General features: G+C 33.2%; 1 protein-coding gene and 1 long non-coding RNA gene across 4 annotated transcripts in view; one reads left to right on the top strand and one right to left on the bottom strand.

Annotated features, from left to right (window-relative positions):
* Positions 1-25,328, top strand: part of LOC141404851 (uncharacterized) — a 312,536-nt gene that overhangs the window by 227,025 nt on the left and 60,183 nt on the right. The window lies entirely within an intron of this gene.
* LOC141405775 (serine protease 33) lies at positions 1,810-24,205 on the bottom strand. Of its 3 annotated transcripts, none has more exons than XM_073990469.1 (8): positions 18,957-24,205; positions 3,453-3,598; positions 3,112-3,392; positions 2,677-3,050; positions 2,469-2,614; positions 2,298-2,405; positions 2,182-2,217; positions 1,810-2,101 (listed from the first exon to the last, which is right to left on the bottom strand). In XM_073990469.1, exons 2-8 carry the CDS (start codon positions 3,535-3,537, stop codon positions 1,971-1,973), a joined length of 1,161 nt encoding a protein of 386 aa, XP_073846570.1. In that variant the 5' UTR covers positions 3,538-3,598; positions 18,957-24,205; the 3' UTR covers positions 1,810-1,970. The 3 variants fall into 3 exon arrangements, with proteins under 3 accessions (XP_073846570.1, XP_073846568.1, XP_073846571.1); XM_073990467.1 differs by lacking the exon at positions 18,957-24,205 and adding an exon at positions 16,168-16,330; XM_073990470.1 differs by lacking the exon at positions 18,957-24,205 and adding an exon at positions 3,661-3,728.

The raw sequence follows: 25,328 nt of genomic DNA, 5'->3' as shown, positions 1-25,328 counted from the left end.
ATGTCATTGTAATTTTTTTCGAGGGCAAGTCCATAGTTCCCGAGGTAATGGCGCATAACCTCAAAAAAAAAAAAACGCTGCACTATGTCGCGAGTTCAAATAAACGGTGGCCAAATATAAAAGGAGTTGGCGTTGGCCGATGAATTCGCTGACAATGTCGAGAGCAAAAAATTGGGAAGGTCGGTCCACGTTTTGGGATAGTCCCCATGCGTACCGTTGCATTCTTAATGTTTCGGTATTTTGAATATTTTAGCTTAACTTATCAACCAAATTGGTTTAATTTTGAGATGCGGTGTTTTCACTTTAAAAAAAACTTTTCCGATAAAAATTATGGACATAGGTCCACTTTTTGATATAGATCCCATATAACGGTACCTCCCGATTTTCGGAATTTTGAAGATTTTACATATGTTTCACTCCGAAATACGCCGAAATTTCGCATTGAGGGTTCCCAAAAAACTGTTCTGATAAAAATTATGTACATAGGTCCACGTTTTGATATAGCTCCAATAGAACGGTATCGCTCCAATAGAACGGTATCACTTTAAGACCTGCTCTCGAATCACTTTGAGTTTTTTTGAAGCAACTTCCATTCACTGACCCACTAACGATGGTAAATTTTTTCAGGGGCAAGTAAATACTTCCTGATAAAATAGCCCGAAAGTTGTAAAAATCCCTATGACACCATGTGTAGTGGCTGGAGCGCACTATAGCACTCGAAGTGGTCAACGAATTTGGTCCAAAATTTGGCTCACAGTTTTAATTCACATAGGCTGAGGGTATATCTCTGTCGGCAAAGCCGACTTATACTTTTTTACTTGTTTTTATTTATCACCTACCTCTATATTTTTTAATTTGATCCAAAAACCTTATATATGAAATTTATGGCGATAGGTTAACGTTAAGCCGTCCTACCCGAGCGATCTTTGTTTCCAAAGTCATTTGTTTGGGGCCAAACTGCATTTTCACGGAAATTCTCTCAAGGCCGCAATTATTGTCCAATCGTTGTTGTGGCTAAAAAACGAAACCTACAAAAATTTGTGAGAATCGAATCGGATTTTGATATAGATCCAAGATGCATATTTGGCCGATGTAGGGTATTTTGGGTCGTTCAAAATCAGAACCGACTTTTAAAAATTTCTGTGGGATTCGTTTTTTAGCCACAATATTGAACTGGTAAAGAATTTTCGAGAAAATTCAGTTTTAGTCCCATACAAATTACTATAGAAACGAAGATCGATTTGGTGCACGGGCTAACGTTAACCGATCGCCATAAAATTTCATATATAAAGTTTTCGGATAAAATGGAAAGAACATTTTTTTGGCAGGCAGGTGCCTCAACATTTATCATTACTATTATTGTAGCTGCTGTTATTGATTAATGATTTCGAAGGAGGCTTTCCAAACTGCAGGTCTCGAAGCCCCCTTTCGTACATTTGGATTTCTCTTTAGACATTGAATAACTTTCCCGACGTGTCTGGATGGTAGATCTGGCAAACTATTGATAGTCCGACTATCGTTTTGATCTCTATTATGAAGCTTAATTCATATCGAACTCCTTAACAAATATTTGACAAATAATTCGCGACAGATAACCCAAGCAACATGTTTTGCTATCATAATCTTCTACGGGAGGATCTTATATTAGAGGACCACCCACAGGCTAACCATTCACGCTACTAAGTATTATTTGGAAGGTTCTCATAAAACCAAGTCGTACTACTTTTTAATTTTTTATGGTTGAAGACAATTTTCAACCGATTTTTCTATTACCACTGATCTAATTACCTTTAAAAGATTCTGTATTCCGCAAACACCCACAGAAAATATTTAAATATGTTTTATTGCGATTTTTTGGAACAACAAATACCCTGATTACTAAAAGTCTAAAAAATAAATGTTTACACACAATTTAACTAGTAGGTCTTAACTAAGCGGAGAACCCTTTGAGAAGTTTTGCTCTTAACCATTTAAACAGCGTGACGCATTAAAATGTCCTGTATCCATTTAGAGGTCTTCTGTACATTGTGGTAAATTCCCGGTTGATGGTCGACGCCACAGCCAAATCCAGCGCTTGTTATGCCAACTAAAAAGAAACGACCTGGCAAACAGACATACAAACATATTTAAAGATTAACCAGAATGATTTTTTTTTTTTAATTCATATTAAATGAAGCCTACCTCGTTCTCTGACAATAAGCGGTCCACCAGAATCTCCTTTAAAAAATACGAGAAATCATTATTAATAACATTTTTATTTTACAAAAGCCTAAAGGTATGCTTTAATAATCACTTACCCAAACAAGCATCTTGATGGCCATCCGAATGCCCAGCACAAAACATTTCATTGTAAAGTTCGACTTTGATTTGTTTGCTTTCATGCCAGCGAAGACATTCCAAAGAAGCTGCAAGACAGAAGAAAATTTTTTTTCAGAGCTTGCTGTTAATATTTTCAGTTACACGCTTACTTATTATAGGTACTGTGGCAACTTGTAGCATGTTTGTTCCAGCCTGACCCAGACTTGCTTCTGTTTTTCCCCAACCAGCAACTATGGCTTTACGCCCTGCCAGGCGAATAGGGTAGACAGGCAAGCAAATGGGTAATATATGCTCACTAAAAAATAATACAGACCCGGGTATTATAAGATGAAATAAAAAAGTTTTAAATTCATTTACCTAAATCCCGTAGGTTTGGCCAATTTCAGTAAAGCTAAATCATAACGATCCGGTTGGGTCATTCGAAACTCAAACAATGGATGTATTAATTTCTGTAATACATTGTGTTTCTCCGCGGGTAATGGTTCCTGGGCATGACCCAAGTTTTGTGTGTCCAATTCTCCCAAATAAACCGAAATGTCCTGTAATCTGGCCTGTTGGACACAATGGGCAGCCGTTGCCACCATGTTCTTGGATACCAGCACACCACCACATTGATATTCGGCAATACGTATATGAGCCTGCCAAGGGTATTCAGCAAACTGTGCCGGTCTGCCACCTATTATGCGTTTTTGCAGGGTATTTTGAAAGTTCCGTGCTATACCACATTCGGGCTAAAGAAATAAAATATTATTTTTAATTTTTTGGTAGATATCATTTTCTATATCACCCCACCTTTGTTGCAATATCGTTGTCATCACGCCGACGTAGAAAAACACGTTTGGGTAAATTGGTAACCTTTTTGTTGTATTCCACCAATGCGCTCTCCACCAAATTAGCCGCCGGAGATATATCACCTTCGGCTGCTATGCAACAGGAGAAGAACCATTTGTTATTACCACAACCTCGAGCATGTTTGCCACCCTGCAGCCAACAAGAAAAAGATAGTCTACAGGGCCAAACACCACCCTGATGTAGACATTCGGTTGGTACACCAAGAATGGCGTTTAAAATATCTGAAGCAACAAATAATAATATAATAAATTCTGATTTGTTTACTTTGTCCTCGTACTTACTTGCTTGAGCCGAACTTAATCCCAATTCAAGGACTATAATATAAATAACTCCAGATATGAGTGTTAGATAGTTCCATAGGTACATCTTAGATGAGTGTTATCGGTGTTTTTGCTTCATTTCCATGAGAATTTTGTTGTAAGAATTACTGAAACATAAATATTTTTAAATGTGTGTATTTACTATTCTGCACATAGTAATGACACATACATACATACAGTTGCGAAAACAATAATAGCACCACCACGAGCAACTGTGGAACAATGTTCAATGTAGGTGTGGGGCTAAATATTTATGTTTGGAGGAGAATATGTTATTTTCTCAGTTAGATGTCCTCAAAAAGCTCAGATAAGAACCAAAAATATATAGCAAAGTCCATTAACAGAGGATTGTTTAACCGTAATAGTATGGATCTGACTTTGTCATTAGAGAATAAACCACATATATGACAACAAAACTGTGAATAATTAACTTGTTTTCGTTGAAATCCTAGAAAATATTTCATTTAGAAGATAAGTTGGCACTAGTTTGGTCCTTCCAAAAGGATATGAACAGTAGCAATCTGGGTTATAATCTGGAGGAAAGTCAAAGAAATGGTTGTATAGAAGTTCTGTGACCATTCTGTAGGGTTGTGTGTTGTTCCTAGACTATGAAAAATCAAAAAAATTGTGAACTAAGGCCAATAAGGCAACTACAGCATCAAAACTAATGACCAGAAAATCATATTGGGGTTCCTTGAAGAACAATCCTGCAACCATTGCCAGAATCTGCTTGCTTCTATTGCTGCTCGATCTGGCTATGTGTGTCCGTCCGTCCATCCGTCCGTCCCACAGTGGAAAAAATACCGATCTAGCGTGCAGAAAATCAAAAAATGGACTTAAAGGAAACTATGAAACTTTAGTACAGTATTAAACTAGAAGGGTGACTATACTTAACGGCATATATAATAATTAGAATTAATGAGTAGGAACGGAATAACGACACATTTAATATAGATATTTTTTAAAGTGTTCACGATGATGTTTTTTAGTCGAAAAATTGTGATGCAGTCTGTGAACATATTAATGTCCAATGTTTTTTATTTAATTAAATTAATCGGTTTTATAAGCCATAAGTTATATAAATTTAGATGTTATTGGCTAATTATATGTAACGTCCATTTTATTCCATTTCTGCAATTAAAAAAGGGGAAAAGTATAAAATCGGATCGAATCGGATCGAGATATTTATACCCTACACCACTATGTGGTAAGGGGTATTATGTGTTAGTGCATTTGTATGTAACATACAAAAGGAAGCGAGATAGACCCATAGTTCCTTCTAGGGATATACATAGAATCACTTTCTGAGTCGATTTATGCATGTCCGTCCGTCCGTCCGTTCGCAACATACAGGTCGCATTTGTTGACCGATTTCGCTGAAAATTGGGGAATACCATTTTTTTAGCCGTCGGAAGATCAAGTTCGAAGATGGGCTATATCGGTCCAAGTTTTGGTATAGCCCCCATATATATTTTCGGCCGACTTCACGTATTTTCTGTAACACATACGCTATATATGTCCGATTTCGATGAAATTTGGAATGTGTGACTGAATTTGGTCTAAAAATAAATGTGCCAAATTATATCCAAATCGGTTCAGTTTTGGATATAGCTCCCATATATATGTTCGCCCGATTTCACGTATGCGATGTACCAATCACGCTATATACGTCCGATTTTAATGAAATTTGGAATGTTTGACTGAATTTGGTATAGAAATAAGTGTGCCAAATTATATAGAAATCGGTTCAGATTTGGACATAGCTCCCATATATATTTTCGGCCGATTTCACGTATTTTCTGTACCAAACACGCTATATATTTCCGATTTCGATGAAATTTGGAATGTGTGACTGAATTCAGTCTAGAAATAAATGTGCCAAATTATATCGAAATCGGTTCAGATTTGGATATAGCACCCATATATCTTTTCGGCCGATTTCGCGTATTTGCTGCTCCAAACACGCTATATAAGTCGGATTTCAATGATATTTGGAATGTGTGACTGAATTCGGTCTGGAAATAAATGTGCCAAATTATATCAAAATCGGTTTAGATCTGGATATAGCTCCGATTTATATTTTACATATTCACAGTGGTGTAGGGTATCATATAGTCGGCCCCGCCCGACTTTGATCCTTTCCTTACTGGTTTTTTTTTATTTTTTGTATATCTTGTCCAGAATAACATCTCAAATTACTTCCTGCGACTTTTTGCGATTTTTGAATTTTTGGCATTTTTAGTGAAAAATGCCAATTTCGAAAAAAGTCAATTTTAAAGGTTTACTTCAAATAAAATGACGATACTGGGAAACATATTTTTATCAGATATCACTTGGAATTGATCACAGCATAGCAGATAAGAACATAGAAAAGGTCGTCCTTCGGTCGCTATGAAATGGGTGGACGTAGGAAACCGATAGTAGTGACACGCCTCTTACTAAACTGTTAAATACAAGTTTTTATTACTAACAAGTGAGAAAAGGCTATAGTCGGTGCGGGGCCGACTATGTGATACCCTACACCACTCCCTCTGTGCATAATCTTTTCACTTGAAAACATTTCTTTTAGGAAGATACGAAAGTTTTCATCTATCTGGCTTTTATACCAAATGACTTAAGGCGAACTGAACCAAAATAATTAATATTTAATTTTATATTTGACTACTATCGACATCACCAACATCAATATGCTTCTATCTCTGTGAGAAAATTTCATGATGATCCGATTAAAATTCCGACCTGGAGTGTGATTGCAGAAAAAGTTGAAAAAAGCGATGCATTACTGACTATTGCGATGTCTATATTATTTGACCACCAACGCCAACCTACTTTGCATAATTTTAAAGATGGGATTTTCTACTTTCTTAGTCAGGCCTTGCTTTTAAAAGGACCCCAACCAAAGGTGTGATATCCGTCATTATCAGTAAAATCGCAAAAATGAAAATTTGGGTTCTATTAGCGACTATTGCGATATCTTCGTTGTTTGACCACTTACTACAACCTGCGTGACATTGTTGTAAAGGTGATATTTTCTACTTTCATTGCCAGGTTTGGCTTTTTGTATACCCCTTATAGGCGCTGAGATATTTGCTTAGGAATAAAATGTCGACTTTTTTTTTGCTCATTTCGACCCCTAAATATTATCCGACCACCACCAAAATTAATAGGCTTCTTCCTCTGTGAGACCTCTAATAACCCTCGAAATTTCGTGACGATCCGATCAAAATTGCGACCTGTAGCGTGATTTCCAAAAGAATGGAAAAATGGGATGTATTACCGACTATTGCGATATCTCCGTTATTTGGTCACCTACGCCGACCTAGTTTATATCATTGTAAAGATGGGATCTTCTACTTTCATAGTCAGGCTTTACCTTTGGAAAGTCCCCAACCGAAGCTGTGATATTCGCCATTATAATTAAAATCGCAAAAATGAAAAGTTGGGTTTTATTTGCGACTATTGTGATATCTTCGTTGTTTGGTCACCTACGAGAACCTACTTAACAGCATTAGAAAGATGATATTTTCTACTTTCATTGTCATGTTTTGCTTTTGGTATACCCCTTATAGAAGCTGAAATATTCGCTTTGAAAAAAACGTTGTCTTTTTATCCAAATAAGTTTTTTGCCCATTCCGACCCCTCAATATTATCCGACCATCACCAAAATCAATAGGCTTCTTCCTCTGTGAGACCCCCATAAACCCTCAAAATTTCGTGAAGATCCGATCAAAATTGCGAACTGTAGCGTGATTTCCAAGAAATGGATAAATGGGATGTATTACCGACTATTGCGATATCTCCGTTATTTGGTCACCTACGGCGACCTAGTTTGCATCATTGTAAAGATGGAATCTTCTTATTTCATAGTAAGGCTTTGCTTTTGGAAAGTCCCCAACCAAAGCTGTGATATTCGTCATTATAATTAAAATCGCAAAAATTAAAATTTGGGTTTTATTTGCGACTATTGTAATATCAACTTATTTTACATCAATAGAAAGGTGATATTTTCTACTTTCATTGTCAGGTTTTGCTTGTGGTATACCACATACAGAAGCTGAGATATTCGCTTTGGAAAAAAACGTTGTCTTTTTATCCACATAAGTTTTTTGCCCATTCCGACCCCTAAATATTATCCGACCATCACCAAAATCAATAGGCTTCTTCCCCTCCGGGACCCCCATCAACATCCATCGTGACGATCCGATCAAAATTGCGACCTGTAGCATGATTACAAGGTTTAGATGGACAGACGGACGGACGCAAATAGCCAGATCGACTCAGCTCGTCGAGACATTCATTTTGGTATATATAAGTATGGGCCTACGGTTTTGGTTTGCCCAAAACCAACTTATAATACCCTCCCCAAATAGTGGTGTAGGGTATAAAAAGTTCAGAATGGGGTTATTTTGAACTCTTATTATACCCTCCACCATAAACTATGTACAATTCAAATCAGATTTCAGCCTTTTCGGTTAGATGATATTGGTAAAATTTTAAAAATACCGAAAATCGGGCGGTACCGTTCTATGGGGGCTATATCAAAAAGTGGACCTGTACCGACAACTCTCTGTTTGAATATTTTATACCACCAACGAAGACTAAATGCCAAATTTCAGTCATTTCAGTTTGATAATGCGGGTTAAATCATCAAAATTACATAAATCGGAAGGTACCGCCCTATGAGAGTCATACCAAAAAAATATATAAAAATACAAATCAACCAAATATATCAATAAATGACGTAAAATTGTCAATCTAAAGCTATTCTTATCATAATTATGGATAAAAATATAATAAAATATCGTCTTTTATTTTCTGCACGCTAGATCTGCATTTTTTCCACTGTGCGTCCGTCCGTCTGTCCATCTAAACCTTGTAATCACGCTACAGGTCGCAATTTTGATCCGATCGTCAGTAAATTTCGGGTGTTGATGAAGGACCCGAAGAGGAAGAAGACTATAGATTTTGGGGATGGTCGGATAATATTCAGGGGGAAAGTCAACATTTTATTTCAAAGCGGATATCTCCGCTTCTATATGGGGCATATCAAAAGTAAAACGAATGAAAGTATAAAATATCACCTTTGCAACGATCTGACTATGAAAGAGGAAAATGCCATCTTTACAATGATGCAAAGTCGTTTGGCGTAGGTGGCCAAATAACGGAGATATCGCAATAGTCGGTAATACATACATTTTTCCATTTTTTTGTAATCACGCTACAGGTTGCAATTTTGATCGGATCGTCACGAAATTTAATGGGGTTAATGGGGTCCCACAGAGGAAAAGACCTATTGATGGCCGGATATTATTCAGCGGTAGGAATGTGAAAAAAAGTTATTTGGAGAAAAGGCCAACGTTTTATTTTAAAGCGAATATCTTTCTTCTGTAAGAGATATATCGAAAGCAAAACCTGGCCAGGAAAGTAGAAAATATCAGCTTTACAGCGATGTGAAATATTTTGTCATAGGTGGTCAAACAACAGAGATGTCGCAATAGTCGGTAATGCATCCATTTTTCCATTTTTTATGCAATCACACTACAGACCGGAATTTTAATGGGATGCTCACTACATTTTGGGGGTTTATGGGGGTCTCACAGAGAAAGAAGCCCATTTTTTATTTAAGTTGTACTGACGATGCACTTAAATGCGTTTCAACTAAATTGACCTGTATAAATGAAGACATTCAGAGCAAAGGCGCTAAGCTATCCCAATTTTAATATTTTGAATTTGACCAGTCAAAAGCTTATAAAGGATTAGTGGTGTAGGCCCCGACCCGACCCGACTATAGCCTCGGCTCACTTGTTTTGGTATATATAAGTATGGGTCTACGAACATTATTTCGATGCGTTACAAACAAACGGTCAGCAAAATTTGCACATGTAAATAAGAATGCCTACAAAATATTTTTGTGGAAGGTGGTGCTATTACTTTTTTCACAGCTGTATGTGTCCTAAGTCTTAGCCAATTGGTATAAAATTTGGCATACGTTCTTTTGATATTTTTACCGCTGGTAGTAAACTCTAAAAATTAACACAACTATCTTTTGAAATGGTCACTGAGCACCATAGGAGAGTGTGTGATTTCAATAATGGAATATTTCGCTCAAGTGTGCTTTGCGTTGATTGTTTCACTTTTCATAGAGCTGTATCAATTATTTTATAAAGATAGATTGGGATTTAAAGATATAAATCATTCATTCATAATACCCAATTTATGTATAGTTCAGAGGTGCTTCTTATACCCACAGTCTTTAGACTACCGAGTATGTACACTTTTATACGGACGTTTGAACGAAATCAGTCCACTGCACGATAACTATTGAATGTAGTAGCCGATTTGGTCCATACGATGCACATCGTGAAACTTCTACCACTCCTTTGGGTACCTCCAACACGAAACTTCGGAAAAGTTCGGTTTAAGACCTGCTCTAGAATCGCATTGATTCTTTTTACAAGAACTCGACGGTATCATTTTTTCAAGGGTAGTACTTCATGAGGAAATAGCTCGAAATGTGTAGAAACTCCTATGGCACCATGTGTGACTGGAGCGTAGAGAGCAAATCAGACTGATAATTTTATTATTATTATTATTATTATTATTATTATTATTATTATTATTATTATTATTATTATTATTATTATTATTATTATTATTATTATTATTATTATTATTATTATTATTATTATTATTATTATTATTATTATTATTATTATTATTATTATTATTATTATTATTATTATTATTATTATTATTATTATTATTATTATTATTATTATTATTATTATTATTATTATTATTATTATTATTATTATTATTATTATTATTATTATTATTATTATTATTATTATTATTATTATTATTATTATTATTATTATTATTATTATTATTATTATTATTATTATTATTATTATTATTATTATTATTATTATTATTATTATTATTATTATTATTATTATTATTATTATTATTATTATTATTATTATTATTATTATTATTATTATTATTATTATTATTATTATTATTATTATTATTATTATTATTATTATTATTATTATTATTATTATTATTATTATTATTATTATTATTATTATTATTATTATTATTATTATTATTATTATTATTATTATTATTATTATTATTATTATTATTATTATTATTATTATTATTATTATTATTATTATTATTATTATTATTATTATTATTATTATTATTATTATTATTATTATTATTATTATTATTGTTATTATTATTATTATTATTATTATTATTATTATTATTATTATTATTATTATTATTATTATTATTATTATTATTATTATTATTATTATTATTATTATTATTATTATTATTATTATTATTATTATTATTATTATTATTATTATTATTATTATTATTATTATTATTATTATTATTATTATTATTATTATTATTATTATTATTATTATTATTATTATTATTATTATTATTATTATTATTATTATTATTATTATTATTATTATTATTATTATTATTATTATTATTATTATTATTATTATTATTATTATTATTATTATTATTATTATTATTATTATTATTATTATTATTATTATTATTATTATTATTATTATTATTATTATTATTATTATTATTATTATTATTATTATTATTATTATTATTATTATTATTATTATTATTATTATTATTATTATTATTATTATTATTATTATTATTATTATTATTATTATTATTATTATTATTATTATTATTATTATTATTATTATTATTATTATTATTATTATTATTATTATTATTATTATTATTATTATTATTATTATTATTATTATTATTATTATTATTATTATTATTATTATTATTATTATTATTACATCTTTGTGTTTATTTCAGCTTTAGTCCATATTTTGTTGTATTCAAGTATTTGAATTACAGTGGATATGAAATTGATTAGTTGCGGGCGGAGGGTCGGGAATACTATAGTTTCAGTTGTCACCAAACAACTTCATCAGTTCCCTTTTCCGCCGACTCTGTATCGATAAACAGGTCAATAAGCCCATCCAGCAAATTAAACAAAATGAGAAATTTGCTATATGGCCCTAAAACTGATTACCCTACAATTTGAGTCGAACTAAAGAATTTTATATCCACCACTGTTTTTATGTCGTCTTTGCATTGCAAAGAATACGAACATAGTGTGTTGCTTCAATAAGCGGGGGTAAAACAACGAGAAAGTTGTTGTTTTTGCATTACGCATTGATCAACAAGGCCGTGCTGATGCCTATTATTGTTGTTGGCGTTTTTTTATTGTTGGACTGCAGAATTTTACATCTTTGTGTTTATTTCAGCTTTAGTCCATATTTTGTTGTATTCAAGTATTTGAATAACAACAAAATGTTTTACAGTGGATATGAAATTGATTAGTTGCGGGCGGAGGGTCGGGAATACTATAGTTTCAGTTGTCACCAAACAACTTCATCAGTTCCCTTTTCAATTTCATATCCACTGTAAAACATTTTGTTGTTATTCAAATACTTGAATACAACAAAATATGGACTAAAGCTGAAATAAACACAAAGATGTAAAATTCTGCAGTCCAACAATAAAAAAACGCCAACAACAATAATAGGCATCAGCACGGCCTTGTTGATCAATGCGTAATGCAAAAACAACAACTTTCTCGTTGTTTTACCCCCGCTTATTGAAGCAACACACTATGTTCGTATTCTTTGCAATGCAAAGACGACATAAAAACAGTGGTGGATATAAAATTCTTTAGTTCGACTCAAATTGTAGGGTAATCAGTTTTAGGGCCATATAGCAAATTTCTCATTTTGTTTAATTTGCTGGATGGGCTTATTGACCTGTTTATCGATACAGAGTCGGCGGAAAAGGGAACTGATGAAGTTGTTTGGTGACAACTGAAACTATAGTATTCCCGACCCTCCGCCCGCAACTAATCAATTTCATATCCACTGTAAAACATTTTGTTGTTATTCAAATACTTGAATACAACAAAATATGGACTAAAGCTGAAATAAACACAAAGATGTAAAATTCTGCAGTCCAACAATAAAAAAACGCCAACAACATTATTATTATTATTATTATTATTATTATTATTATTATTATTATTATTATTATTATTATTATTATTATTATTATTATTATTATTATTATTATTATTATTATTATTATTATTATTATTATTATTATTATTATTATTATTATTATTATTATTATTATTATTATTATTATTATTATTATTATTATTATTATTATTATTATTATTATTATTATTATTATTATTATTATTATTATTATTAATCTTCATATATAAAACTCAATTGTCGTTTGTTGGTAATTGAATCCGTTGAAAACGGCTAGAGCGATTTGGATAATTTTTTTGTGGAAATGTTAGCCATAGTTCAGTCTAGGTTTTTATGCAAAGAAAAATTGGCCACGCCCACTTTTCCGCCCACTTTTATAAATATGTTATATCTACGGAACTACTCAATAGATTTTCCTGAAATTTGCAGGGAACGTAAAGTGATGGCCCCCGGTTGAAATAGGCTACATATTTGGTTGCATTTCGGATCGGGCGGGGTACCTCCCCTATGCCCTATTTTTGTAAAAATGCAATATTTGCAACAATTACAAATGTATCGCCTTGAAAATTAATTTCCGAGTCAATGGCGATTGTGTCTCCGACCTTACGTGCTTATTTGGGGCATTAAGACTGGACAACGCCCACTTTTTTAAATATGTTATATCTACGAAACTACTAAATCGATTTTTCTGAAACTTTCAGCGAATGTACAGGGTTGGTCCCCGATAAAAATAGGCTACATATTTTTTGACTTTCGGATCGGGCGGGTACCTCTCCTATGCCCTATTTTTGTAAAAATGCAATATTTGCAACAAATACGAATGTATCGGTTTGGGAATTTATTTGCGAGTCAATGGAGATTGTGTCTCCAACCTTACGTACTTATTTCACTTTCTAATTAGGTTATATCTACAGGGGATTTTCAAGAAAATCGCGATTTGTCTAAACTTTTAAATCTTTATAAATAAAAATCAAATATCGTTCGTTGGTAATGGCATCAGTTGAGAACGGCTGGACCGATTTTCGACCTGGGTTTTTATGCAAACTTTTACGCCCAATTTTTTCAATTTTCTATTTTTATCATTTGTACAAGAACTACTGAACCGATTTTCCTGAATGTACAGAGATGGTCCCCGCTTAAAATAGGCTACAAATTCAGTTAAATTTCGGAAAGGGCGGGGAACTTCCCCTATACCCTACTTTTTTAAAAATGTTATATTTACAATAATTACGAATGTATCTATTTGGAAGTTAATTTGCGAGACAATTGTGGTTGTGTCTCCGACCTTACCTACTTTTTTAGGAACCGAAGACTTGACATACCCACGTTTTAAAATATGTTACATCTACAAAACTACTGAACCGATATTCGTGAAAATGTCAGGGAATGTACAGGCATATTTCTTGAATTTTGAAGAGGGCATATTTAAAAAACTCCTTACCATTATGAATAAAATTCAAATGCTGTCATAACCCAACTTAGATTTTTTGGAAAGAAAGGTTTACCACGCCCCCGAAAACATGTTACATATTTTATTGAATTCCAGAGGGGGCGGGGTACCTCCCCTATGCGATATTTTTTTAAAAAAACGTTATATTTGCAAAAATTATGTATGTATCGGAATAAAAATTTACGGATTAATCTACAATCTAGGCACTTCTTTGGGGCCTATAGGCCCGACCAAGCCTGTTTTTTAGTATGTCATAACTCGAATACTACTGAAGGGATTTCCATAAAATTTGCAGCAAAAGCTCAATGTTTGCCATTGTTATGTGGGGTACCTTCCCCATGCCTTTCTGTTAAACGCTATATGTATAAGCCAAACTTATGATTATATCGGTTTCAGCATACATTTTGGTAGGCAATGAAGTTGTGTGCACCCTAGGACCGGACCAGACCCACTTTTTTAATATGTTATATTTTGTGATCACTCTTTTCAAAACATTATTTTTCCAAAACTACTGAACCTAATTTTCAGAAAATATTCAGGAATGTCCCGTGGTCTAAAATGCTATATATTTGTAGACGGATTTCGGGGCCTATTTATTTATAATCGGTGTATTTGTTAAACTTATGAGTGCATCAGGTTGCAAATTAGTTTTCGAGACAACGGTGGTTGTCCCCCGATCAAAACTATATATTTACAAATGTACTTAAATGGTGAGGTTCAACGGTCCATCAGCTATGAAAAGCTAAAACATATAGGTATAAATAAGCGGGAGAATTCGATTTAATCATTTTTTTAACTTTTATTATTAGATCGCTTTAGGATAAAGACAGTGACATGGACGATAATAAATCCTAAAAGGCACAAATTGGCGAAAAATCCGACAAAGTCCGTAAGAGAAAAGAAAGGTTACAGACAAAATCTGTTGATAAACTTAAAATCCTTCTCGGTTTGACAATGGGCCGAAGAAGTGAGGTAGAAAATACCTACTTTTGAATTAAAACTCATTACGACGGGCCAGCAACGCGGCCCGGGGTCTGCTAGTAATAATAATAATAATAATAATAATAATAATAATATTATTATTATTATTATTATTATTATTATTATTATTATTATTATTATTATTAATATTATTATTATTATTATTATTATTATTATTATTATTATTATTATTATTATTATTATTATTACAATTATTATTATAATTGTTATCATTATTATTGTATAACAAATTCTGAACGAATTCCTCTAATGTTACAAAATTTGCGTTACATAGTTCTTTTAAAGAGTGTGCTTATGTCTTAAGTCTTTTGTTTTACAAACTCATTTTTTTGTATCTCTTTATTATATGTATATACAGTAATCGATTTTCCTGGATAACTGTTTCTCATATACATATTTCTAATAAAAAATACGTTCTTGCAAATATGTAAATATTTGAATTTTATATGAAGTTGAAAATATTGTAATTCTTCTAAAATAATTCATTTCTGAATTGTTTTTGTCAATTACTAATTTGGTCGAATAAATTATAATGCCGGGTTATACAGATTTTCTCGATTTCACGGATAATGGTGGACGTTTCACGGATAATGGAGGTTTACGTATAATCGATTCCCGAATAATCGAGGTTCGACGGTATTTTCATATTTTTCTCATACACATATCATTTATTTATTTTCCGCCTTTATTCAATATTCGACGCATTATTGTTGCCGGTGTCCATGTACTGTGCCGCCACATTGGTAATGACACCATTGACTAGAATTTCCAACAATTTTTTCATTGACACTGGCTCTGACTCTGATCTAGTTCACAACAAAGTCGTTTTCATTTGCTCTTGCATCTTGTACAATTTTCCGTGAATGTCATGAATGAGTAAGCACACATACATATGTAACTACGTGCATGATCTTCATTGACCGGAAATCAGTGGCTTACGCGAGTGAAGTAAGGGAGTTCCAATTCAATTGTAACTTCAACCTTGAGAGACACTGACCATGCAATAGTGAAAATGTAAGTGTTATTTTTTGTATTTATGACACACATTTTCATTTTTAGAACACTTTCGTCGACATTATAATTTTATATTCTATTTATTTAACAAATTTCTATTTCATACCACTTTTTTTTTTTTTGGGAGAGAATTTGATTACAATACACGTTATATTGTATTTTCTTTTTTTATCAATGCCTAGAACACCAAATGTTCCTTATTAAAACGAAACGACCTTACACGTAGACTGACCAATTTAAACTGTTTGCTCGAAGAGTAAAAGTCTCAGCGCCAAGCCATAATCCATAATGTGATGACTATGTTGCATGCATCAAGAATAGCTCCCGGTACAACATGAGCAACAGGTTCTAAGTAGACAAGCAATGTAAAGATCTTCTGTTGATAGTTAAGAACAGAATCATTTTATTAATGCATGTTCTCTAGATGTTTGAACAAAACGAGGGTGGTTTTGAAAATTTTGGTAATATGAAGAATTATGATTTGGGTGTTTACGTCGAGTAAAAATCCATTGAGTGACATTGTGTTGAGACGAGAAAACATTTAGAAATATATTTAAATGAATGTTCATTTTTGGGGGTAAATATTGATTTTTTATTATCTAATTGATACCATATTTGATACTAATATTTTAAAGTATGCATTTGAGAATATACGAGTTTGTATGAATATTTCAAGCAATATGGAAAGCAATATAAGTTCGAATTATACTAATACTAGCAAAGTGTCCGCAACTTCGTATGCGAAAAGGGGATACACACAAATAAGCAATTTTTAAAATGGAATTGGCGAACACTGACATTTTTTGTACATATATTTATTTTAATTGATTTTTATTTGAATTTATTTGCAGTTCCTACACATTTCTACACAGCCACCCACATTTAAAATTTTTGAGAATTATTGTTTTATCCGTTCACTATACTACTTCTCTATCAAATTAAGATTATCTAATCTTAATTGCGAATTTCAGGAATCCAGCTATATAAGTTCAAACAAATTTAGTACCATTTAGTGCTTTTCATACACATAAGTAAGAATTTCCAAAACTTCTACCATATATCATTCCTATACTCCAACAGTAATCCTTATATCAAATTTCAGGATTCCAGCTCTATGCGTTTACCTACATGCAAATATAGTACCATTTAGTAGTTTTCGTACACATACATAAGTACGAATTTCCAAAACTACCTCAATCCTACACTCCAACAATAATCTCAATCCGAAATGTCATGATTTCAGCTCTATCCGACCACCCATATCCAAATTGTACAAAATGAAGTGCCATTTAGTACTGTTCGTACCATAAGTATGAATTTCCAAAACATCCTCAATCCTACATCCCAAAAATAATTTTAATTCCAAATTTCAGGATTCCAGCTATATCCGAACACCTAAATTATACCACATTTGGTACCAATTAGTACTTTTCGTACCCATAAGTACGCATTTTCAAAATTACCTCAATCTTACACTCCAACAGTAATATCAATTCCAAATTTAGGGATTCCAGCTCTATCCGAAAACCCGAATTCAAATTGCAGCAAATTTACTACTTTTCGTACCCTAACCTATATTCCAACAATAATTATAATTCCAAATTTCAGAATTCCAGCTTTATCCGATCGCCCACATACAAATTGTACCAAACATAGTACCATTTTTTACTTTTTGTACTTGTAAGTACGTATTTCCAATACTACCTCAATCCTACACTCCAACAGTAATCTCAATTCTAAGATTCAGTATTCCAGCTCTATCCGAGCACCTAAATGTATTACCATTTAGTACTTTTCGTGCCCATAAGTACGAATTTCCAAAACTACCTCCATACTTCAACCTACACTCCGGGTGAAGTTCCCACACTCTAACAGTGACAATAATAACAAATTTAAGGAGTCCAGCCCTATGCATACACTCAAATCCAAATCGTACCAAATTTAGTACTTTTCATATACATTGGTACACATTTCCAAAACCACCTCTATATATCAACCCTACTTCTGAACCTTGGTTCTCATTCCAAATTCCAAGCTATTAGCTCTATCCGTTCACATAATACCAAATGGTGCCAAATTTTGTACATATTAGTAGTTTTTGTACACTTACGGTTTGAATTTCTAAAACCCTTTCCTACATCTATCCTACGTTTCTTTCGTGACTTTCATTTCAAATTTCAGATTTCTAGCTCTAGTTCGCAATATACAAATGGTACCATATTTGCTACCTTTTAGTATTTTTCGTACCATTCTAGTTCGAATTTCCAAAAACCCAGCCATATCTGTTACCTTCAGACCAAGAGGGGACCTTTCGAAAATTTCAAGTTTCTAGCTTGAGCCGTTTCGTCTGGGCGGTAATTATTAGTCGGTCAGGCACACAAATGGTACAATTTCAGTACTTTTCACGTCCTTCTAGTACGAATTTTCAAAATCCCAGCCATAGCGACCACCTTCGCCCGAAGAATAACCCTAACCCAAAACATCAAGATTCTAGCTCCAGCCGTTGTAGTACTTTCCCCAACCTTCTACTACGACCACCTTCGCCCCAAGACTAACCCTCACCCAAAATTTCAAGATTCTAGCTTCAACCGTTTCGTTTGGGCGTTGCAGATCTCTCAGTTATCATCACTCAATTCTTTTATATATATAGACAACAAACTAACAGCAATAATAAAATTTGAAAACTACAACTCAAAAATGCATATTTTCTGAAAATTGGATTGGCTGCATAAGAAGTGTACAGATTTCCCCTAAAAGGACGAGGAATCTGCAATTTTGACTTAAATTACGGACGTAAATTAAGGTCAAGTAAATCGTTGTTGGCGGGAAATGCAACAACTAAACAAAACAGCAAATACACAGAAAGGACACCACAAGTATTTCAAATATACTTACGTGGTGTAATTCAAATGCAATTTAAAATTGCCACACAAGAATAAAAAATAAAAACAAACGTTTCAAAATATGGACGCAGGCGGTCACTAATTAAAACTTTTATTTTTGGTTTTATGTTGACGATCAAGACGATCTTGCTTATTCCCAATTTGGTTGACAAGTGATGGCAAATTATCGATAAGACAATCACGTCATTGTCGAGTTTGATAACATTAATATCGATATCATAGTTTGGTATTGGGATGGCTCAAACCTCGACATGCTCCCCCCCCTTGCACGGGTGCAAAATTAGTGTTCCGGCAGGATATTTGGAACCTTCATCCAGGCTTTTCCGTCGTTGAGCCTTCTGTTGCTTCGATCTCTCTTTTTGACTTCTTTTCTCTCTGCGTGAGAGAATTTCCCTGATTGATTTCGTTTGTATCAATGGGAGATATAATTCAATGGATATCCGTATAATTGACGATGCACCAAAATTGACCTTCACAATGACATTTATGCAGTGGTCGTTGGGTTTTGATACGTATTCTTTTCTGAAATTTGTCGTGTTCTTCGATATGTACTCAGTCATCATAATGTTGTGCTTGCAATAAACAGCATAGCGCACTTCAAATCCATTAATATTTCTGAAAAGATACTTAAGGAACAAAGAAACAGAAATCGACCATACGATATATGGCCCGTTAGTTATGTTTTGTTCGTCTTTGTACAATACATATGCAATAATTCGAACCAAATTAACGAATTTCGTGGATGTTATACCACAGACTTGTTCCTTGTAGGTATTGATTTTCGACCTAATATCTTGTAATATTCGATCGTTTGAAACATATTTGGTATATTTCGTTGCTATAAATTTAGAAGCCAACTGATCATCCAATTCAGCATAGAAGGAATAGTGAGGATAAATATCAGATAGAACATTTGTCAAATTTTTCTTCAACGGAAATTCGTTCGACTTCCTCGTAAATGTCAAAAATATAAATTCCAGCCGATCTGCGGAATCGAATAGTATTTCTTTTGCTAGATCAGACAAAAGATGTTTGCTCAATTTATCATAAAATAAATATTGAGAATATATATTAAGAAAATGAACGATTTTTATTTTCTTTAACGGAAATCCGATCGATTTCCCCGTAAATGTAATATATTCTAGTGCCGTTAAAGCTGAATATCTTGTGTGACCGCCTGCTAACATGTCAACCACATATTCTTTTCGAAGTATATTTGCTGCTAGCAGCCGGTCAACTTGCCATTCTGTGGCCACCTGCAATAACGTTTTTATTGCCAGAAATGACTCACAGTTAACACCAAATTTAAAATTTCCATAATCTACCGAGGGACCGTGTATGTCCTTTCGATACAAAATACTCTGACACATATCAGATTCGTGTGTTAATTTTTGGTACATCTTCTCGATGTCACCGTTATATACGCACATGTAAATGTACTGTTTTAAATTTGCTGAAATCAATTCGTTGCTCATATTTACTTTAGCATTGAGTGAGTAAGAACGTTTTGATTGGTATAAATCATTAATAAACATACATATTTTACTGGTACTTTCCGGGCGAAAGACCGCGTAATGTAAAAGGTAGTACAGATATCTCTTTGAATCAATATGCCTTATATTTGATCTACTTTGTTGGATATTTTTTATGACTATGTACTTTTCTGACAATTCATTGGCGGTACTAGCAAGGGATTCGTATTCTTTTATTTGTTTTGTCCTTTTCACGTTCATACTGTGGAGTCTTGTTCTGAATCTGGACGATTCTAGAAACAAAAATGAACATTTTACATCAGGATTTTCGTCCGGTCGACGGTTCGTGGTTTCATCGAAACATTTTTCCACACATTCTTCATTATCATTAGGTAACATTACGAATCGAGGCGATTCTGAAAACGATAATGGCATTTTAGCATCTGATTTTCCGTCCTGTCGACGGTGGTTTGTTTCATCGTAAAGTTGTTTACGGGATTTTGTTAGAATAGGAGCCCGTTTGACTTCCTCTTTTTCACAGAATTTGATTGATTTTATATTTGTATTGTCTTCTTCTATCTTTGAATATCCCACGTTTGGGGCCGACACGATACTGTCGTATGTTATTGGTCCGAAAATAAACCAACCGTAAACTGAATTTTGTGCTATCATTTTTCCGAGCACATTCTTTCTTATACCATTTAGTATTAAGGATGGGAGTATGTCACTTCCAATTAACATATCCACCGGTGCTGAAATGGCAAACTCTGGATCAGCAAGATTTAAATCTACCACTTCGCTTAAATTCAAGTTGGGGAGTGATCTTGTTGGCATTAAACCAGTCAGATTTTGAACTACTATCACCTCAGTGTGGAGTTCGAAATTGTGTTTGTCGGCACATAATGCTAGTTTGCAAGATTTGTTAGCATCAGCCACCATTGTGCCACATAATCCACTAATGTGGAACTCGGCCTGTTTAGTTTCTATTTTCAAGCGCTCTGTTAATTCATTCGTCAAATAAGATCGTTTAGAAGCTGAATCAAAAATAGCTCTTATAGTAGAACTTTTACCACGATGTTTAATTTGTACCAACGCAGTTGGCAACATAACATCATCGTTACTCAAAGTCATGTACGTTTGAGTATTGGTTTCGGATACCGAACTGGAGGAGCAAGGCAATTCATTCTGCTGTTCACCAGTCGTGAAGTGTGTTTCAGTTTGTCGACTCATTCGTGGTTGAGGAAAACTGTTTATTTCACGCGTTACGGGATTAGCAGTCGATTGTTCTTGTGATGCGTTTGTCAAATGAAGCTTCGTATGATGTTTCTTGCTGCAATGCATACATCTATGCATGCTGATACACTCTGGAGTAATATGTCCACTTGTTAGACAATTATTACATAGTCGGTTTTCTCTTGCCACTTCAATCCTTTGGAGTGTGGCCATGCTATTGAACTTTGAACAATTTTTCAACAAATGATTTTTTCCACATAGGACACATCTATTTGAATTTTGGTATATGGAAGTTTGTTGAGTTCCGTAATCAAATCTAGAAGGTTGAGGAACTGTCTGACTTTTGAGGCGATCAATTCTTTCCAACACCTGATGCCTATTAATAAGAAACTCTTCCATTTGAGACCACTTTGGTAACTCGGAATGAGATTCAAGAGACTGTTCCCACAATGTCAATGTCTCTATAGGAAGCTTAGTAGAACATAAATAAATTAATATCGGATCCCACTGACTCACACTGATTTCGTGAGCCTGGAGAATTGCGAGACAATCGCTAATAGTTAATTGGATCCGTTTTATATCTTCACTGTTCTCAGATTTTGCAGGTGGAACTTCAAACAAAAGTCTGAGTTGATTGTCTACTAACACACGTTTATTTTCGTAACGTTTCTTTAATGCATCCCATGCTAGGGTAAAATTTAAATCTGTCAAAGGAAATCGATCAACGATTCTCCCAGCTTCACCTTTTGTTTTACTTTTTAGATAATATAATTTTTGCGCTGATGTCAATCTGGCATGAGTACCATATATGGCCGTAAACATATCCCTAAAAGTTGGCCATTCTTCGTAACTTCCGTAGAAGTCTTTCGTATCACAAGGTGGCACTTTAATGCACACCTCCGACAAATCAAAAGTTGTGGTTGGGGGAAACATGCTTGAACTATGAAACATTGAGGGATTTGTAGTGTCTTCCCCCACTACATTATTGGAAAGATTTCTTCTCTTTTTTAAAATTTCCATTAAATTGGCTTTGGTTGTTTGATATTGGTCCCGAGCGGACGCAAAATCTTCCTTTGCTTTCTTTTTATATTCACAGTTTACTGCCATGTCATCGGCAAGATAAACGCTCTCGAAAGCGCTACGGACGTTATGCCAATCCTCATCGATTGACTCTAACTTAGTTTCTATCAACGATTCAGATAGATCTTTTTCCGGGGTATTTAATATCTTGGCACATGATCCCACCAAATTATCCCGTTCGTATTCGAAACGTGTGCAAATTGTTGATCCCATTTCAATATTTGTTTATTATTATGTTATTATACAATTATTTTTTATTTTATTATTTGTTATTTTATATGTAATTTATATTAATTTTTATATATTTTATATTATTATTATCACTATTTGCCTTCTTTAACTATCAAGTTTCTTTCAAGATAAAGAGACTGAAGTTATTTAATTTATTTTATTTTGGCTTTAATAGCTTTTTAAAAATATACTCCTCGAAAGTTTATTTTTTAAACTTTGGGAGTAAAATCCACTATTTATTTATATTTATTATTAATTATTAATATTTTTATTTTATCGATATATTTTAATTTATTTTTTACCTTTTAATTTTATTTGTGATATTATTTAATAATGAAATGGAATACAATGAAATGCAATCACCGTATCGAATTACGTTATGTTACGTGTGTTCTGTTACGTTAGGTTACGTTTTCACTAACTGACCTCTTATTTTAATATGATCACTGATATTCAGTAATCGTTACTTATAATGTGTATAACACTATGTAAACAAACTGACCGTCTGTCCGTGTTATTTATTCACAAAATAAAATAGAAAAATACGAAATTTAATGTGAAGTGGTGATTTTGTTATTAATAGGAAAATTTTATTTTTATTTGTAAATTATAAACGAGCAATAAATATTGCAAAACCAAATGTATGTTTTTTGTTCTTCTTCTTGACTCAATGATAGTGTTGAGATTTGCCGTACTTTTTGCATAAATTAGAAGCAACTGGCGAAATGTTTCAACACTGATGGCAAACAAAATGATTTTTATTTTTTGGAAATTTTTTAATTTAAGTGTTTATAATTAATGGCAAGTCTAGGCCGCTAATTTGTTTAAAAGGCTCGAAGGACCATGTACAGATTTCCCCTAAAAGGACGAGGAATCTGCAATTTTGACTTAAATTACGGACGTAAATTAAGGTCAAGTAAATCGTTGTTGGCGGGAAATGCAACAACTAAACAAAACAGCAAATACACAGAAAGGACACCACAAGTATTTCAAATATACTTACGTGGTGTAATTCAAATGCAATTTAAAATTGCCACACAAGAATAAAAAATAAAAACAAACGTTTCAAAATATGGACGCAGGCGGTCACTAATTAAAACTTTTATTTTTGGTTTTATGTTGACGATCAAGACGATCTTGCTTATTCCCAATTTGGTTGACAAGTGATGGCAAATTATCGATAAGACAATCACGTCATTGTCGAGTTTGATAACATTAATATCGATATCATAGTTTGGTATTGGGATGGCTCAAACCTCGACAAGAAGAATAGAAATATAATTTAAAACGATTGAGGTTGGTAATACTATAACACATTCTTCCCAACTTAGATCGGGTTCGAAGATGGACTATATCGGTAGACTATTTTCTATTAAATATTTTTTGCTTAAGTGCAGTTTAAGGGCTATTTACGGATCCGGATTAGTGTCAGAAACAGCCCAGGAGATAATGGCCTGAAGTTGTAAAAAACGCCTCTCGACCTCCAACTGAAATGGCTGGTGAGCACGAAATCTTCTGAAAGTGTACCCGATTTTATCTAAACATTGCTTATGATAGATTTTAAATCCTTTAACCTGTTATCAAGATAGAAAATTGGCCAAATTGGTCTGCTCCTTGTCGTTTATCTTCCACAGAAATTGTTTGCAACCCAAGATCAAAAATCGATTTTGGGAGTTATGTCCGTTGAGAGTTATGTTACGGCACCTCCCCTCCACAAAAGTTCAAAAATTTTCTCTAAGGGGTACTCTCGATATCTCTTGAACGGAGCAACCGATTTGTTACGATTGATACTTTTTTACTTCTTTAATTTCGAAACAATTGTCCCAAAAACGGTTGATATTATGTCCTAATCAAATCCGGTCTTAACTCCCAAATTAATTTGTCCGTTGGGAGTTATGTCTCGGCACCAATGGATTCTTAAAAGGATGGATTAATTCCATTCGTCTTGCACTCAAATGGGAAAATTGTCCTAATGCTTCAGAGGCATATAACAACAAGGATGGTACACAAATGATAATACTACACTAGTTATTGCATGGTATCACTGATATTACATAAATGATAATACTACCCTCGTTATTTTCTTTTCCTCCATTACATACCTGTTTGTGGATTAAATGCGTTCATGTTTCGTTCGTTTTTCCTAAAGCTAATTCCTATTAAAATGAGTAAACTAGCCTTCAGTAACGAGGTCTGTTTTTAAAGTTTGTGATTGGCTGAAAATTTTACATTTCGTGTCGAAGATTGGACTAGCGGTCATCGCTATTTATTTTTAGAGATGTAAATATAGCTTATTTCTATGAGATTGGTATGAAGCAATGATTATTTTCGCTCATGTGTCTGGCGAA

The sequence above is a fragment of the Musca autumnalis genome, unplaced genomic scaffold (assembly GCF_047663935.1).
Source record: "Musca autumnalis isolate F117 unplaced genomic scaffold, ASM4766393v1 scaffold_5, whole genome shotgun sequence".
NCBI classification, from domain to species: Eukaryota; Metazoa; Arthropoda; class Insecta; order Diptera; family Muscidae; genus Musca; species Musca autumnalis.
This window is presented reverse-complemented; position numbering and strand designations above follow the sequence as displayed.